General features: G+C 45.5%; 1 protein-coding gene across 1 annotated transcript in view; it reads right to left on the bottom strand.

Annotated features, from left to right (window-relative positions):
* The window catches only part of TP63 (tumor protein p63), an 83,054-nt gene that overhangs the window by 14,085 nt on the left and 50,875 nt on the right, over positions 1-18,094 (bottom strand). The window contains exons 3-8 of the mRNA XM_064457584.1: positions 8,784-8,970; positions 6,942-7,057; positions 6,508-6,617; positions 6,100-6,236; positions 5,017-5,099; positions 3,895-4,031 (exon numbers count right to left, since the gene is read on the bottom strand). Of these exons, the coding sequence (XP_064313654.1) occupies positions 3,895-4,031; positions 5,017-5,099; positions 6,100-6,236; positions 6,508-6,617; positions 6,942-7,057; positions 8,784-8,970 (770 nt within the window). The remainder of the gene's footprint in view (positions 1-3,894; positions 4,032-5,016; positions 5,100-6,099; positions 6,237-6,507; positions 6,618-6,941; positions 7,058-8,783; positions 8,971-18,094) is intronic.

Here is an 18,094-nt window from a genome sequence, read left to right as displayed (position 1 = left end):
GGAAATTCTCTAGTGGGAACACTATCCAAGTGCCTGGAGTTCACAACACGTGCAAGCACAGCACTACAAAACCAAACCAAACCATGCAAAATTCTACTATTAGCTTGCACACCAAAAATGAGAACAACAAAGTAGAGATATGAAGAATACCTTCCCCACCAGTCCCCTCCCCACAACAGTAAGCACCAGGATCCTTGCAGCTCCCATCTCAGCTGAAGCACTCCAGGCACTAGACAGCTTGACCCTGTCCTACCTCACTTGCAAGGTTAATTCCCTCTCATCTGGATAACAAGCTGTGCTGCTCAGATTGAAAGGCAGCCTGTGGGCTGGTAGCTGCAGCCCTGCTGATATGAGAGAAACATTTGCTGGGACATAAGAGCCCTCTTCTTGGTAGCCACTGGGAGACTTTGTGAAATCCCTTCAATCACTTATGGCCAATTCAAATAGAGACTTCTGAAAACAGTGCTCAGCAAGGTGGAACCCACCATGGGAAATTTTGTTGAATACGAATAAGTGTTTTCCAGTGAAACCCTTAGAGACTGCAGACACTCCCTAGGAATATTGATGGTAAATGTATTTCACAGTAGAGTACTGAAGGAACTTTCCTTCCCCAGCAGGGCACAGGCCACCTCTGGTGTCTCTGGCAGCAGGGATCTTCTGGCAAATCCATGTTTTAAACAGTGGCAGACCAAAAAAAAGGAAGTCTTCTAAATAAATGTGTGTGCTGCTGTTCAAATATGGGCCCCAGGATTTGGCAGTGAAAAAGGAAGAACAGAAACTGCAGCTGAAAACAAGCTTCCCACCTATGATCATGAAGGTAGTTGGCATAGCAGTAAATAAGAAAACCATGCACAAAGGAGCAGAGAGAGGAGTTGAGACAGAGAAAGATAGTGATCTGGCACAATGTGGACTATTGTAGTATTTCTGGTCATCTTGTGGGACTCAAAGCTTTCTGCTCATCACCAGATTGTCCTTTTCATTCCAGAACAGTAAGACAGTTGCATCTGCTGGCCTGGCAAATGCAATGCTGGTCTGTATGTGCATGAGAGCAATTAGACAGTTGTTTTCCAAAGTGACAGATTTACTTTTTTAAAGCTACCTTTCACCATGATAATGTCATCCTTGCTTTTCCTACTCTTCAAAAATGATGAAGTTTCTATGTTGTAGGAATTAAAGGGAAACTTCTTCCCAGGCACCTAGATAGCTTTTGTATGTTAACCATTACTCAGAAAAGTAAACTGAAAAAAAACCAAGCAATTCCTCCATCAAGGCTTGACTGTGGAGCACATGTGAATGGAGCTTTGTTTTGAAAATAAAGAGCCAAAGGCAACTCAAAATTCCCAGCTCCACAGAGCCCTGCTAGGACCTACAGCTTTCTACACATTTGAACATGGTTACAGCACATGCACTTTCCCAGCTCCCAGTTTTTACATACACTTAGAATGAAAGTAAGGTGAGACTGAGTTTTTGAAAGCACATCCCTACTTAGAAAGTGAAGGGCATTTTCTTCTAAGGCCAGAACAGACCCAAAAAGGAGCCACTGTGTTGCTGAGTCTGGCCAGCCTGGCAAGGATGCAGGACCTCTCCCAGCAGCATGCAGTTTGTTGAACCTGCTCGCACACAAGGTTGCTCTTATTCAAACCAGTTCCTACAAAGTGTCTTCGCTCCCCATTCTCACATTGAGACCTGAAGCTCTTTTAAGATTCTTTTTTAGGGTGCAATTGCGTCTGAGTCTTTTCAGCCTAAATGCCCCTTAGCCCTGAACACATTCCTTCAGAAATTGAGTCATACCCTGGATTATTGAGGAAAAAAAGCCCCAGAACCCAACTGCACCTTATAAGCTATTGCCTGAACATGCATTTCAGCACAGAGGACCCTGCTCAATGCAGGCTGTCGGCAAAGACAACTGCAGCAGCTCTGGACAAACACTGAAAGTTATTTTTCTCCCCACTCCTAGCATCCTTAAAAGCTCTTAATCTTTCTCCCCACTATTTGAGCACACTCAGCAGCTGAGAAAAATTATTATATAACTGGATAAGTGCCAGAAAACATGCCGAAAGAAGTTTTATTAAATTAAATGGCTGGATTAATACACCCTGGTCTTAAAGGTAATACAAATACCAATCTCAGTTGCCAGGAACCCATCCTATTGATATAGGAAGAATGAAAACAGTAATTACGACAAAACAACTGTCAGCACCAAGTGAAAGCTGTCATCTGCTGCCGTCCATTTCTGCTTGCAAAACCATTTCTCAGATGAAATGGCTGTAGTTCAGGTGGAGCTTTGAAGAAACACAGCTGAGTGCACAAAGGCCACAATGCCTAGCAGCTAGTAAATACAAGCTATAGTACATAGAAACAGTGCAGATGACTGATAAAATTATCATCATCATTAAGTGCTTCAAAAAGAGAGTCCAGAGCCCCTGGATGCTGCAGCCATTTTGGCACAAGGCTTTTTTCACACCTCACAAGACTCCAGCTGACACTAAAAACACACAGGTCAAAATGTGAACACATGCAGAGATCTGGCAGAAAGCCATGGTATTGCAGAAGTTCTGAGACAAGGCCAAGGCACCAAAATAAATCCCTACAGGCTCAAGTGGGACTTATGTGGTGTCTTGGCCTCATGCTAACCTCTGCAGAGGAATGAGTTACACTGCAGCCTCTTGACACGTGAGCTTACCAGCAGGAACGCATAAGATCCTAAGCACTACCGCTGGTGGCTACCTACAGCCTGGGCAGCTATTTTCTGTCACCTAATACAGCAGGTGAAGCAATACCCATGAATGACACCGCGTACGGTCTGTCTGGGAAGTAATTCTGTGACCCAGTCTCAGTAACTGCAAAGCTTTGGGAACAGAGGGGAAAATGGAAACTAGACACTTATTGGCCCTTCTTCTCCCGATCCTGCCACTTACACCACCCAAAGTAATCCTGGTGCAGCCCTGTCAGCCAAGGTCAGATAGGGACTACGTCTGCCCACATAGAAAGTTTCTCATGCACAATATGGAGGATCAGCAAAAAAGTACAGGTTTTAAAAAACACTTTAAAAGTGCACGCTGACAGCCTCTTCTTTGAAATGCCCACTGGTCACAAAGCAATTCTTACATGTTTCTTCCTTGCTCCTGGACTTTCAGCTTCCCTTTTGATACCTGAGGAACCTACAGTGTTTACACCCCACTGAGACACCAGACGTCCAACAGCACCAGAGATGTGTAGCAGTGGGGTCTGAGCACTTGACCAAGCTGGCACTCACAGTCCTGGCTTCATGTGCTCTTGGCAAGATGCTCAAGTGGACTCCCTGGAGGAGGTGTGGAGATGGCTTCACATTCACTGCTGTTCCCCATGGAGCAGATGAGGGAAGCACACCTAACCCTGTGCTCCCCAGCTCAGGCATGCACACAATTGGGTTTCTGTCTGCAGGCTGTGCAATGGCATTGCCTTGCTGTGCCTTGGGCTCCACCTGGAAGTCAGAAATGAGGTGCTAGGCCTGTCCTCATTCACCCTCCAAGGCCAAAAGGTGAATTGTTTGGGATGAGAGACTAGAGGGGGACCTTGCAAGCAATCAGGTTGTGTGCTTGGGGAAGGAGGACTGTTTTGTCCCATTTGCACAGGTCGTGAAATCTGAATCTCAAACTCACAATCTCTCAAGTCGGGTCCAGAAACCTCGTTTTGGCTAGGCTCTTGGCATCAACTTCTACCAGCTCTGAACAGGGGGTTAACAAGCAGCTATGTTGTTGGAAAGGATTTTGCCAACACAATACAAGTACCGGGCTCTCGGTTGAGCACCACATCCCTACCAACAACTGTGCAGAAGCCTTCTGTGTCTCTCTCCTCTCTCCCCTTTTACACTGTCCTCACTGCACAGGTCACTGCAACCACACTCATACTCACTGCTTCTGGAGCAAGTGCTGGTGCTGCTGTTGCTGCTGTTGCCGGTAAGTCTCAATCGTGTGCTGGGGAAGGTACTGCATTAGTTCCAGGGACTCTTTGATCTTTAGTAGCATTTCATATGTCTCCCGTCCCCTCACCTGGATCGTAGGAAAAAGAAAAGAGGAAAAAGAAAAGCCTTGAAGGGCTACATCTATAGTGACAGCTGCCTTAGCCAGTTTTAGATAAAGTCCTGTAAACAACCAGAGCAGTATGCAAATACTCTGTTTATACTCTAAGCATATGCAGTAAAACCACTAAGCCTTGTGCAAGAGGTTCAGCAGATAATGTTGAAGAGCGATAATCTGACACTGCAGGCTAACAAACAGCTTGGGGTTGTCTTCCGTCTCCATGTAAATCTATGCCAACAAAAAGCAATATTCCGATCCAATCTGTTCAACAGAAAGTGTCTTTACCTGCCTCAGATGTAAGCAGATCTGGTGCTGAATCTTATATGCCTTGAGGAAAAAAGAATACTTGAATTTGGGTGTTGGGTTTGGATCTCCCTTCTCCTCTAAGCGCACTGTGGTTTGTGATTTGTCCAACTAAACGTGGCTCATGAGGAAGCGGCTAAATGGCCAATTACAGATACTTCTTGCTCTTCCAGATCCTACACTTAATACAGTGTATTTCACTTCTCTAACACCACAATGATGGTAATACATATGAAAGCCATAGAAACATCCACCTTTGTCAGCAAGAAAACACCCATTAGCTCTAGAGAAGCTTCAATTGCCATGGACCCAGAAATGACAGAGAAGAAAACCCAGTTAGGTCTCCAAAACAATGTTTCCACCAAGACAGACAGATTCTGTGGGATATTCTCATACGCCTTGCACAAATCACTCTCAGTCAGCAGATAACTAGATAACTGGATTTTTTTCTTTTTCTCCACTCCCCCCAACCCACCCCCTGCCCCCGGAATATGTATTTAAAACAGATAGCTCTGGGTATTAAACAAACAAACAAAAAAAATCCACATCCCATCCTCAGTTCTCTCTGAGGTCTAGGTGAGCAGCTGACTTGGCGCAAAGCATTGAGGAAGATACTAAACACAGGATAAATGCAAAGATAGAGAGAACTCACCGGCAAGTATAAGAGCTCATCATCTGGCGAACGTCTTTTTTTGATAGAGGTCATTTGTATGCCGTGAGTTCCTTGTCGAAAAGCTGGAAGAGAAACCCCAAAAACATTCTTTTAAAAAAAAAAAAGAAAAGAAAGAGAAAAGGAGAAACATGAAGTACATGGCCAGTTCAAATCCACAGTGCTCTGAAAGGGTCTCTGCCTGCACCACTCCAGAACTGTGCTCACAGCTCCTGGCTCTATAAGGCAAACAACTTTGCAGATGTTGGGTGGCCATACCGCTTAGGGAAACACACGGTCAAGGAGTGCTGGGTGCAAAACCCCAGCAAGCCACACCGAGAACAAGTACTGACTCTTTGCAGGAAAGTCTGCGAGCTTTGGTATTACAGTGCTCATGAGCTGTCAGTGGATCAGTGATCCACAAAGGTGAGACAACAGGCAGGGAGCATGCCAAATTCAGTGCAAAAATGAAGCTTCCCTCCAATCTTCCTTCTATTAAAACCTGCTGCCTTGCTGTTCAGCCTAGTGCCATCACCGAGCATATGTGGAAAATCAAAGCTGAGTTTCCACATCTTGCATGTCTGATGAGTATATCACAATACTTGAAGCACAGAGAAGCCGCCACTTGCCAGAGCACCTCCGATGCACAGCAAGGTTTACATGCAGTCTTAATCTAGATCACTGTGACTGGAAGACACATGCCACAGCATGAGACACTGGCTAGGAGGAGCAAAGAATGACAGCACAGTCTCAAACAAGCAGTAAAGGTTCAAAAACTGGTTACAGAGTTCCAACCATGTACCTTGAGGCTAGCAAATAAACGCGCCCTCCAGCCACTGCTGAGAGGGCTAATCAGACATAGGCAGAACTGCAAGGGAGCCCACAAACCCAGCTTGTCAAATACTGTTTTGTGAACGCCAGCTCATTTTTCAGGCTGATTCACCAAGGGAGAACAGATGTCTAATGCCCTCCTGCCTCCAAGCCCATGCACAGCACTGCTCCATCCCTGCGGCACAAGCACTGGGGTCACACCTGCACCCAGTGACAGCACAATCTGCAATCTGCTCAGCTCTGCCATCTACTTACGGCGCTTCGTACCATCACCATTCTTTGTGCTGTCGGAGACTTGCTGCTTGCGGATGCTGTCCTCATCTGCTTTGCGATCTCTGCCTGGGCAAGCGCAAATGCGGGCTTCAAAACATCGGCGACCCAAGACTTGCCCACTGGGAAGAGAGGTGAAAGAGGAAATGTCATCTGCTGGCCAGCAACATCCCTCAACTTCACACCAGGCTATGCACAGACAAACCCAAACCTCCCATTTCCCAGCCAGGATGTCCCAGGTGTTGGGCAACTCCCACCTGCAAAGATTTGAAAAGTGTCCTATGGCCCCTTGCATCAAATTGTCCCTAAGGATATGCAACGCTGCCCTGAGCAGAAGAGGAGCCAGAAGGCAATCTCTCAAGCAAAGGGCTATGTTCATGATGCACTACTTACTCTCTGGTTTCCAGTGTCACAATGATGAGGATCGGGCGACGGTTCATCCCTCCCACACAGCTACTGTTACACATGAAGTTGTACAAGACTGTTGTGAACTCTGTACCAACCTGGATGAGACAAAGGGGGTGAGCAGAAGAACACTGGATGGAAAGCTCTGCTTTTTCCAGGCTCTCCTCTTGCACTCCCACAGCTGTGCTACAATCAGACTAGCATGAAAGGGGCCCCCCCACAAGGCTTCTTTAGAAGAAATTAAGAACTCCTTCTCTCAAGGGAATAGAGAGGGTCTTTAAAAGTTCATTTCTGACAATGAGGAAGAAGGGATTCATTGTTATGAAGATAGGGAAAGCATAAGATCCCAACTCCTTTGACTAGGGTTACAAATCCCACTCTTTTGTGTGCTGGGATGCCACCACTCTGAGCTCACAACATACCTGAGGCGGCTCGTAAGGGACCAGCACGCTCTGCCTCCCAGTGATGGGGTCTTCTACATACTGGGCATGGCTGTTGCCTTCTACCCTGATCAGATGGCTGGGAGGTGCAATCTGCCCTGCAAGTGCAAGGAGGCAAAAGACAAGAGACCATTGAGTGAAGCAAGCTCATGTGCAGGGCAGCAAGATCTTCCAGCAAGGGAAACCCCTACACCTGTCCCCAGAGATCTATCAGAGCACATACAAGCCTCCCAGCCCTTAAAGCATCACTTCTGCCCACTACCAGACATGAAAGGCCATGCAGACTTTTCTCAAGCTCATGCTGGACACTTGTGATTAAACTTGAACGTGGGCTTCCTAAGATGCCAGACCAGACAAGCCCAAACACTAGCTGAATGGCAGCTCACAGCGACTTTTCGAGCAGATAACTCTATGTAGACTTTTCACATCAGCTGAAAGCCTTTCTTTCTTCCCGCTAATGCACACAAAGCAAATTCCTTCAAGTCTCAATCCCTATTCTTTTCCCCATCAACTGCTAACCCTCTTCTGTTCCCTCCCATCAGTCTTGATCCTAAGGAGCTAAAAAAGATTCAAGCAGCAGGGGAAAAATGCATTTAATTAACAATCAACTTAAAAAAATTTGTGCTTTCTTACAGCAGAGGCAGAAGGGAATGTGATTTTCTTTGTTTCTAGGCCCCTTTCCAATAATTTTTAAAAATAATTTCCTTCCTGCAAATTTCCTTCAGTGTTTCTACAACATACAACTAAATCCTGAGAGAAGACTGTTACGGGTTCATCCAAAGAATTTGTTTTGTGTTTGAACTGCTAACTTCTTACTTGAAATACGCATGTTTCTAGAGAAATAACTATTTCAAGAATAAGAATTTATAATTTCTTTTTTTTTTTCTTTTTCAAAACTACATCACTGAAACAGGTATCAACCCTCAAAAAATCCACTTTTTCACAAAAGCACTTTCTAACATGAAAAACTATTTCAAAAACTGTCTGACTCACTTTGATTTTACACTCCAAATCCCTGCTTATTTTTGGGCTTGTCTAGCTGGCTGCACTGTAACAAGCAAAAGGGATCCAGGCTCCTGAGACATCCTGCTAACTGACACCAACAGGGTGGTTTTTTTTTTTTTTTACAGTAGGAGATAAATAATGCATGTAGAATAAAACAGATGCTCATGTGAACTTATGTGAACTTAAGCAGTCAGGGCAAAACAGAGCCCAGCCCATGAGTTTGCAGAAAACCCCAAGACATTTTTAAAACAGCTGCTACTTCACTAACATGAGGAGAAGCAAGTAAAAGATTAAAACATTAATACTGAACTGATAGCATTAAAATGTAAAGGAAGGTTGCCTACAGCTGATGCTGGCACTTTGCGTTATCCTGCTAGAGATAAACAGCCCCTCCGTCTTTGAGGCATGGATTAAGGACTAGAGATGATATTGCATCCTGTTACTAGATCCCTGTCCCAGCAACATGGAAGCTCATTCCTGAGCACAAGAACAGCTGCTTCTCATTGTGGGAGCAAAAGTGGAGCAGGGAAAGGCTGCCAGAAGGGCACTGCCTGCCATGGGGACAGACATCCATCCAACCTGGGCAGGCATGAGGTTTATTTCAGTACTTTCTTCCCAAGGACGTGCTTGCACAGGGACAGCTAAAGCATAGTATGAAGTGTCCTGCTAAGCACAGGAAATAAAAAGCTGCACAAGATGTTGCAGGGAGGCCTGCTTCCAGCGGGCTTCCTGTGAAGTTGCCGCCAAATCCCTGCACCAGCCACTCATCAGCCAAGCAGCTTTGGAGAGGGACCGCCAGGAAAGCACTGCCCTCCTTACCCTCGTTGAACTCCCGGCTCAGCTCGTGGTTCGGGCAGCGTTTGACCACTTCGGTGACATGTTCAGCTTTCTTGTAGACTGGCATAGCCCTGATGACAGCTCCCTGTGGTGGCGGGGTCATCACTTTGATCTGGATGGGACATGTCTTTGCGATCTGGCAGTACAGCTTTTTCAGTTCGGTGGAATACTGGGCAGGGGAAAAGAGTAAAAGAGTCAGAACGTTCAGCTAGAGGTAGAGGATGCCAGAAGGATGGAGAAGGGTTTACACATGCAGCTGAATGCACCAGCTACTGCATGTGCATTGCATTTGTTCGCACACAGCCACACTTCCAGACAAGTAGCAAAACACCATGACCTTTACTTTTTTAGAATAGCAGAGTATAAATGTATAGCTTAGTTTTCCCAAAGGCAAAAATCTTCAGATAAAGAACACTGCTTTCACAAAATAAATGCAGTCTTTATTTCTTTTGGGCACATACCCCTTCTTCCAAAGGACACGCGTTACCCACCTAACACTATAATCCTGGAAGCACTGGAAACCATGCACATAAAGGCTTTCACACTGTTTTGTGAGAAGCCCTCCTGCTTTTGCAGATGGGTGAAATAAAGACATGAACCTTGAAGTTGAACAGTACTTGAAAGCAAGACCTTGACCAATTTGGGAGTTGTACCAAATCTGGTATTACACACACCTTTTAAAAGTGTCTCACCCCTCTGCTGACCATCTCTGTAGCCATCTCCACACTTCTAAACTCAAAGCATTATGTCCATGAAAGAGGAAAAAAAATTAAAAGTGGTTTGTTTTTTTGTTGTTTTCTTTTTTTTAAATACTCAAAGCTCAGAAGAATTGAAGAGCCTAAAGACCAGGTCCATGGTGGGGACCAGAGCACAACCCGGGAGCTGGCTCCAAAAGGGAGGTTTTGGCCATCCTGAGTGTGCAATGAATAACTGGAGCAGGACAAGATGTTTTTCTTCACAGTGTGGATCTGGAACATATTAGCTTCTCTCTTTTAAGATGCTCCCCCCTAAAGCAGTAACCCTGGTGCAGCATTTTCCTGAAGTGTGTTCACACCTGGAAACCTTTACTCTGCAAGACATTGAAGCATGGGCTGAATTAATTGGTTTCTGTTTAAAAACCCTCACTGAAATAAGGGCACATGCTTAGCAGGAATGGTTGCAAGGACTCCTATGTCGCTCAGTACAGTGTAACCTAAATCTATATTTCTGGATGTCCCCAATGAGAGAGACTCTCCAGTCTCCTCTGCTGTACAAGGTTCTTTCAGAATTCAGCAGTTTTCATCAGTTCCCCAACTCCAGAGGCATTCAGTTTTTTCCTGGTGCTCAGACATTCATGAGCTCAGAGCTCTCCCAGTAACTCTAACCACGTAACCCATGGGAATTGCTGGCATTTCCCCACTTCCATCTCTTCAGTTCTTGCCAAAAAAGAAAAGTGAAATCCCCAAAGTGGTTGTTTTCTCAAAAAATGTCTCTAGCAGCCATGACCGATACAGCCCTGGTCCCAACTGTTCAAACAGAGCATCAACAGGTTCATACAGGTTGAGGACACAATGCGACCATCTACCCTGCCAGGATGGGAAGAGCTAGCGCATGTATGGGTGGGCAGCAGGTGACGTGGCAACAGAAGGTTTAGCTAGCGATATTCAGGGATTATTTGCATTTTGAAGTGTACACCTTGCTAACATAGGAAAACACAAAGCTAGGAGAGAGACAGCTGGGAGAGAGACACCACGTAGGAGGAGAGTGGGATTAAAAGTAAGCCAAGCCGGTCACTTCCCTCCTCACTCAACACCACCCCGCCACATGGCAGAGAAGATGCTACAGGTATTGAAGCTAAGGGAAAAAAAATTTTTTTTAAATGCAAAGCCCAAATTGTGCAATGTATTTTATGTGCCTGCAGGCTAGAGATTAAGCCCACAAAGGATTTACCCAGCCTGCGGAAATGGGGAACATGCCAAACAATTACAAAAAGTTGCGAAACAGATCTAGATGGTGATTTATATCGTACATCTTTTTAACCTGAAATTCCTTATTGTTTTTTAATTAAAAAGCAATTCTTTACTGAAGGTAAGAGTGAGCTCACTAGGTTGCCTTTTCATCTCAAGTGGCAGGAAAAGAATCACTTCTATTTGAATGAGGAAGAAAATTTAGAAAGCATTGTTTCCCTCAACACATTAGTTTGCTAACAATATTGTGAAGGTTTCAAGGGCAGAAAGTCTCAAAAAAATCTCAAAAAGCCAACTAATCACATGGATGCCTTAACATCATTGAAGCATAAAGAAATTGGGCACCCAAAGGTGGTGGGCCGAAAAAAAAGCATAAATATGGAAGCATTATGGCGCAGGGAGGGCACAGCACACACCAGGAGCCAATGTATCTGGTGTCTGCAGGCAGTTGGAAAATTGAACAAATGGAAGGAGATGCAGACCCCTCTGTCATGGATCAACAGTGTTGGTGCTGACTGTAGTTTTATGTATAATATCTTCAAAGACAGAAAGATGGGTTTACAAGAAGGGGGGGTGGGGGTGGGGAAATTACTACTGCTTTCAGAAGGACAGGAGAGATGCCCATCACCAGCATGAATCCTAAGGCTCCAGGTCAAACACTGTGACCCCTCTGCCAGCAAAGGGAGGGATCTCCTTGTCCATCCTTTGGCACCCCAACTGTCAGACACCTTTGGCTACAAGCAGCAAGGCATGCATTGGGCCTGCAGCTTAAATTCGCAGAAAGCAAATTGCCAAGGGCTAATGGGCTATGATGAACAAGACTGTCCAACGAAGAAATATATGTATGTCCCCAAATAACAGGGCAGACTCAAGCACTCCAGACTTGGGCCAACACCTTGAACAGGAGCCCACCCCTGCTTCAGGACATGGTCAGGGCACAGGGAGGCAAGCAGCAGCACCCAGCAGAGGTGGATGAGACAGCAGGAGGGCTGCACTGCCTTTTTGTTACCCGATTGCAAGAGGAGTTCAAGCCTCATGGGCACTACGCAGGGCTCAGGGCTGTGGCACATTGCCATGATTTCACGTCTACCTCAGGCACAACCGCCTCCGAGTGTGCAATCACTGAGCAGCCAGTCATTTAACACCAGTGTAAATCTGTCCCCGAGGTACCTGCTGTCAGACAGTAAGGGGCTTGAGTTTCCCACCCTGCCAATTTTGCTGCAACCGTCGGTAACCTGATGCCCAGCCATCTATTGGCATAAATAGATGTGAACAACTAGGTCATGGTGACTCGTACAGGATTGTGATAATCTCTATATCCATGGAGCAAGAAAGGATATTGTATATAGATTTCAAAGCAAACAAACATCAGAAAAAAAATGTGAGGCAGGAGCTGTCTGTGCATTCAGAGAGAGCCTGCAAGCAAGGGTTGCCCCTCTTGGCACAGGTGTCTCGCCCCAGCAGCCCTCAAGCTGCCCCACTTTGCAGAAGGTGGGAGCCCCCCTGCCCACTGTTTTGCTATGGGAACTGACAGATGCTCACTCTACAAGGGGTAAGATCACGAGACTAGTAATTCCCAGAAGTCCAGAGCATGGCTATTAATCAATGCACTTCTGTTCCTCACTAGTGTAGGAAAAGTAAATTAATTAGGAGCAAAAATACCAAAAATGAGCCTGACCCAATCAACAAACCTGTCCTTTAGTGAGATGACAGTAGGCATGATCTAGCATCAGGAACAAAAGCTGCACCAACAGCCTGAGGAGCATGAACACCACTTCTACCAGACATACGGACCACAAAGTTATTTAAAACAAAAGAATGGAGCCTAGAGACGTGTTATCCATTCAAGAGGGATGGATTTCCTTTCAAAGGAAAGAGCTTTGGCTCGGACTTTCCGTTGGGGTTCGAGTGCTGCATGTCATGCCCAAATAAGCAGACTTCAAGAGATTGCTACAAACAACAGCAAATTTAGCTTTTTGCTTAATAATATGATTTAAAAGGAAAGAAGAAAACATTCCAGCGCCTGCAGCCCTGCCCTCCCCACCTGCCTGTGCAGACATACTGTATTACCCGCTCTTGGCACCCTGGCTGGTAATTCAGTATGACAATACACACACGCCAGCTACCATCAAGCAACACCTGTCTGATTTCTCAGCAAGCCCCTTCTCCAGAAGGTGTGTCTACAAAGGGTTTAAAGAAGAAAACAAAACACTTTTCACCTCTCAAATGAAGAATTTTCGCTAGAAAGGACAGAAGTCTCCTGGAAGCAAATGCTGAGTGCAATAGAAGCTGCAATGGATTTTCACTGAGCGTTCAATTCCCCTGCAAAACTCTGATGCAGCAAAATCCCCCAAGCACTACTTGGAAATCTACCTCTAATACCGGTCTTACCATCTGATCTAGCCGAGGGATTATGGGCCCTAAATCTTTAAAAGGAGCAGGGTTCAGCCAGCTCTGTGAATGCTGATGGATGTCAACTTGAAGGTGATCCCAGAGGCTTGCTTACGGCATGACAGCTCCCTGAGCTCCTTCTGCTCAGATCAACAGCTCTTTCAAATCTTTTGCAAACTTCTCTCAAGAAGTCACATTTTAGTTCAACTCAGTTAAACACTAGATTCATTTTACTTGACATTTTCAAAGCCATCGGTCAGCTGTGCTTTCTTCCCTATCAAACTAACTCTAAGAAGGGGAAAAAAGAACAGGTTAGAAGAGTGGGAAAGCAACATCTACTTGCACCAAAGAATTTGCAGGTGAGAACAAGGAGTTGCAAAGAAATAGAAAGTCACCTGCATAAGGTTTATTAATTTAGGAGAAAAAAGACAGTGGGAAGAAAGGAAGTTACCTGCTAAGAAGAGATTTATGCATGCATGTTAAATATTCTTACTTTGATGAACAGTGATTTAACTTTTCATTCACAAAAAAAACCCTGTTGGGGGCAGGGGACACACACACCCCAGATAAGACTGTGAAACTGACTTGTACCCAGAGGATGCTCTGTGGGGAAGCCCAAGAGCAGTTCTACCAGGAGTGCTGTGGGTATGGATGTTTCCTGCCAGATTTAACTTTCAGCTCATTAAGACCTTAACCCCACTGCTTACTAGCAGAATTACTGCAGCTCCAGTTTGAGGTCCTCTATCTCATCAGGCTCTAGAGAAAAGGAGACAGTTTGCTGCTAGGAGACGTAGCAGACATTCAAACTATGGCACAACAGATAGGTCCAGTGATCATTGGCCCCGACATGCACACAGATCCACCACATGTGATGACAGCCCCCAGATTCACAGCCCACCTAACAGTGATGTGTGCCTGTGAGCATCACCTGCCGGAAGGGGAACCCACCATGCAGCGGCCAGGGAGGATGGGAGCGGGAGGGGATGCTGACGCAGCCCCACAATTACTTTGCAGACATTTACCAAATTTCTCCACCCTGGGGCAAAGGAAAAACCATGTCACCCTCTTTTCCCCCCTCAGGGAAGGGCAGCAATTCACCCAAAGGCACCCACCTTGGAGGAGAGCTAATTTTTACGTTCCCCTTGAGCCCCTCTGCCCCCTTCCCCATCCCGCACCTTGCCAGACACATACTAACAGTGGTGATGAGCTATTAAAATCCTTCCTCCAAGCGCTTTTCCCCAGGAGCTGCAGCCAAAGGCCGCCTGTTGCCACCCGTCAGTCACAGGGATTAATTACCTGCGCCGGGCTGGGAGCGGCACATTCCTCCCTGGCCTCACCCTCCGACATGTTGACATCAGGCAGGTGGGCCCCGTGTCCCCCCGGCCGGCAGCGCGGAAGGGACGGAGGAGGCGGGGTGGGACACAACCCACGAGCTGCATGGGGATGGGCAGCATCAGCACCATGAAAGCCACAAGAGAAACAGGAGAAGCAGTGAGGAGCGTGTTGTTGCAGCTCCACGCTGCCCCAGGGCAGGCGGCACTCCTAATGCCGGACCTGACGCCGATGGCAGCTGGTGCCTCACACTGGAAACCTTAGCGAAAAAAAATTAATATATACATATGTGTGTGTGTGTTGACCTGCTTAGGTAAATGGGTAAGGGGAGGGGTGGCAGGGAGGAGAATGGAGAAATATAGCCTGCAGACAGGGATTCCGCAGGACGGTGCCTGGTGTGCCAGATCCCCTCCTTGCATACAGCCCCACTGCAGAGCGGCTCAGCTTCTCCCCACCGGCTGTGGCTAACCATGGGGCTCAGCCCATGGGCAATGATCTGGGAGAAGTGGTGCTGCCCACCAAGCCTCTGAAAAGCAACACTTGCGCTCAGCTGAGCTGGCACGGCTCGCACGATGCAAAGGGAGAGAAAAGTGGGTTTTTTTCCCCACCATCTGGCAGATACGGAGCTGCACACACAACCACCTACTTGTCTTGGCAGAGAGTGCCCTCTCTGTGTTCCCCCCTCCCCATACAAACCACTTTGATTTCTTCTGCACTGCACTCCTGTCCAGTCCCCTACCACCACCCCACAAATACCCATCCCCTGCCACACACCCCATCTCAGAGGATGGTGCTGAAGAAGGCTGAGAAGAGTGTGCACGGGGACACGCACAAGTGATCATGCTGTAGAAGACCCCTGAAAGTCCTCAGAATATTGAATTCAGAGCATCTGCTACATTATCCCATTTTTAGGAACTGAGACTGTTCATTCATATGACAATACTTCAGCATCTCACTTGAAGGTCCCCAGGGATTTTCATTCAAAACTACCTCGATCAGGATGTATTATCTGCTTTAGGAATACTCCTACCTAACATTGCCAGCAAAGCCACAATAGTAGCAGAAATAACACTGATATTTTCCCATACTACTTTTGCACTGTGAAACAGTTGTAAATTTGAAAACTTCACGTCTGAGTGCTTTTACATGTCAGTTTCATATCTACAGACTTATTTCATCAACAGATGAAGCCCTCTTGAGGTTCAGCCTGAAAACATTTTTTAAGTGAACAACAACAAAAAAACCCCCACCAAATTAACTGAAAAGTATTCTGTTTCAAGAGAAAGAAAACCCTGATGAAAAACTTCAGAGGCAAGCTGGGAATTCTTTTACGCATGTTTTTTGCTACAAAGTGATGGCTGTAGAGGAAGGCTTTACTGTTTGATTTTGTTACTTAAGTCCTCTTCCTTTCTTAGTCTATTGTTTTTCTTTAAATCTTTTTTAAATTAATTTCTTTAAAAACCAAAAACTCCTGCCGTCAAATGACCTTACCTTGCATACTCACACAAGCAGAGCATGAGCTATCATAGCCAGCTTCTCTACCGGTTTCTAAATTGAAACTAGCAATACCAAGTAAGTTTCAGATGCTAACAATGTCTAGTAATTTGCATTTCTCATAGGCTACTTTGCATAGGAAGTTTGGTGAGGTGAAGATATGAAACAAGAGCGAATGTGCTGACAGCTAAAGTTGAGCCAGTGCTGAACATCTTGCCCTGTGGGTCACAGTAAGTGCTCACTAACAGCAGAACGCCACGTTACAAAATAACATGAGATTTTTCACTAAATGAAACAGCTTCCACAGGGAGCATTTATTTTATGTTCTTACGCAAAGTCTGTGGTATGCTCTCAGATACCTTCTTGCAAGCACAAATTTACACACACAAAACACCCAAGGAATTATCTCGCCCATAGCATGGTTCCATCCAATGTAGTGTTACAGGCCAAAGCACATGCACTTTGCAAGTGTACCAGGCCCTGAATGCTGTGCCGATTTCCATAGGATCAGAGTGTCTCCCAGCTCATGATTCTGCACATCTCTGATGTTATTTTCACAGGCTTTGCTGATTAACTGACACTAACATGGTCAATTTACAGGCCATCAATAGAACACTAACTGTGTGGTGTCTCCTTCCTTGAAGGACTTTTCTTTAGGACAATTTTGCAAAGAAAGCCTCCCATGCACGGCGCCTCATGCTGCAATTGTTATACTTCAAGCATTTGGTTTAGGGGGCAGGGGAGAGCGCTGGACACAGGGTCTTTTTATCCTGTTCAACTCTCACACTCTCCAGTTGACACCCAGGTCTCCAAGTGCCTTCTGTATTACAAATGCACAACAACATAAACAACCTATTTGACTACTGAAGAGTATACCACATTAAGAAACATACACTATGGCAAGCCCACTCGAATGCTACCCAAACTCACCTGAAGGCTATGAAGCATTAATATTTGGCAGAATAGCAAGGAGTAAACAAAGTTACACTAAAATATTAGTTAAAATTGGAATTGAAAAAATCAGTTTCAATTATTGATTGTTAATTAGTGAGTAAAAATTTGACAGCAAATTTTTAATCATTATAGTGAATTCAGAAGCAGCTCCATGGACAATTTCACTGCATTTCTTCCCCTCTTCCACAGCTCCACTATACTCAAAAACACTCAGCTGCTTCACTTCCTCCTAACAGGAGGGGAACCCACTGCAAATGAAGTGCTAGAGTAAAGGTACAAGTATTTGCATCTATATAGAATACATGCACCTGCTTGCAGGCAATGCAAGCAAGTGTACATATGTGACCACGTATGTTTTCATGAAAGTTGATCAGTATCAACTTGATGTGACACCAAGTATCACATCAGCTAGAGACTATGACAGTGACATAACCGACAATAATCCTTCCAGCCAATTCTACTCGTTACACAAGAATGTATTCACTAAAGCTGCAGGTAAAAACCTCCAAGACTTGATTTAGCAAAAAATCCTTCAGCATATGTTTAACTTCTGGCAGCACTGTTAACTGCTACCTGCTTAAGCTGGTATTCCTCTGCATAAAGGCATTTGTGAAGCCAAACTTGGGCTTAAGAAAGGCCTGATTCAATTAATATTTTAAATGAAACCAGAATATTTTCATGAAAGACCCCAGAAATGTGCTGGAAAGAACATATCCAGGCTCCTGCCAGAAAATCCACCCCACCACATACTGCTGCTGACTCACATGGACATCAGCCTCAAACACTGAGCACCAGAACCTGTTCTCCTTATGGACTACTTTAAGTAAGTCCAGGTTAGCCATTTCAAACCCCCTTGTTTCAAGGTGTGGGGGATTAAACCTTACAATTTTATGCCTCAGGATCAGCCAAAGAGGAAGGCTGCTGTTTGATTCCTGTCATCCTCCCAGATCTCACTTGTTTCAAGTCCACGTATTCTAGCATGCTCCATCCTACCAGCCAAACTCCAAAAACCTCTAATCAGCCAGAGGAAATACTGTCTGGAGTAATCAGACACCACCTTTTAGTGCATCTCCTTGTCACTTTTGTCCACTGCTGAAAGGCAAAGGGTGATGAACTTAACCATAAGGAGGGAAGAACCACAAGAGCACATAAAGGCTGTCCCTGATTGCTTTGCCA

The sequence above is a fragment of the Phalacrocorax carbo genome, chromosome 7, assembly GCF_963921805.1.
Source record: "Phalacrocorax carbo chromosome 7, bPhaCar2.1, whole genome shotgun sequence".
NCBI classification, from domain to species: domain Eukaryota; kingdom Metazoa; phylum Chordata; class Aves; order Suliformes; family Phalacrocoracidae; genus Phalacrocorax; species Phalacrocorax carbo.
Note: the sequence above shows the minus strand (reverse complement) of the source record. Positions and strands in the feature narration are given on the sequence as shown.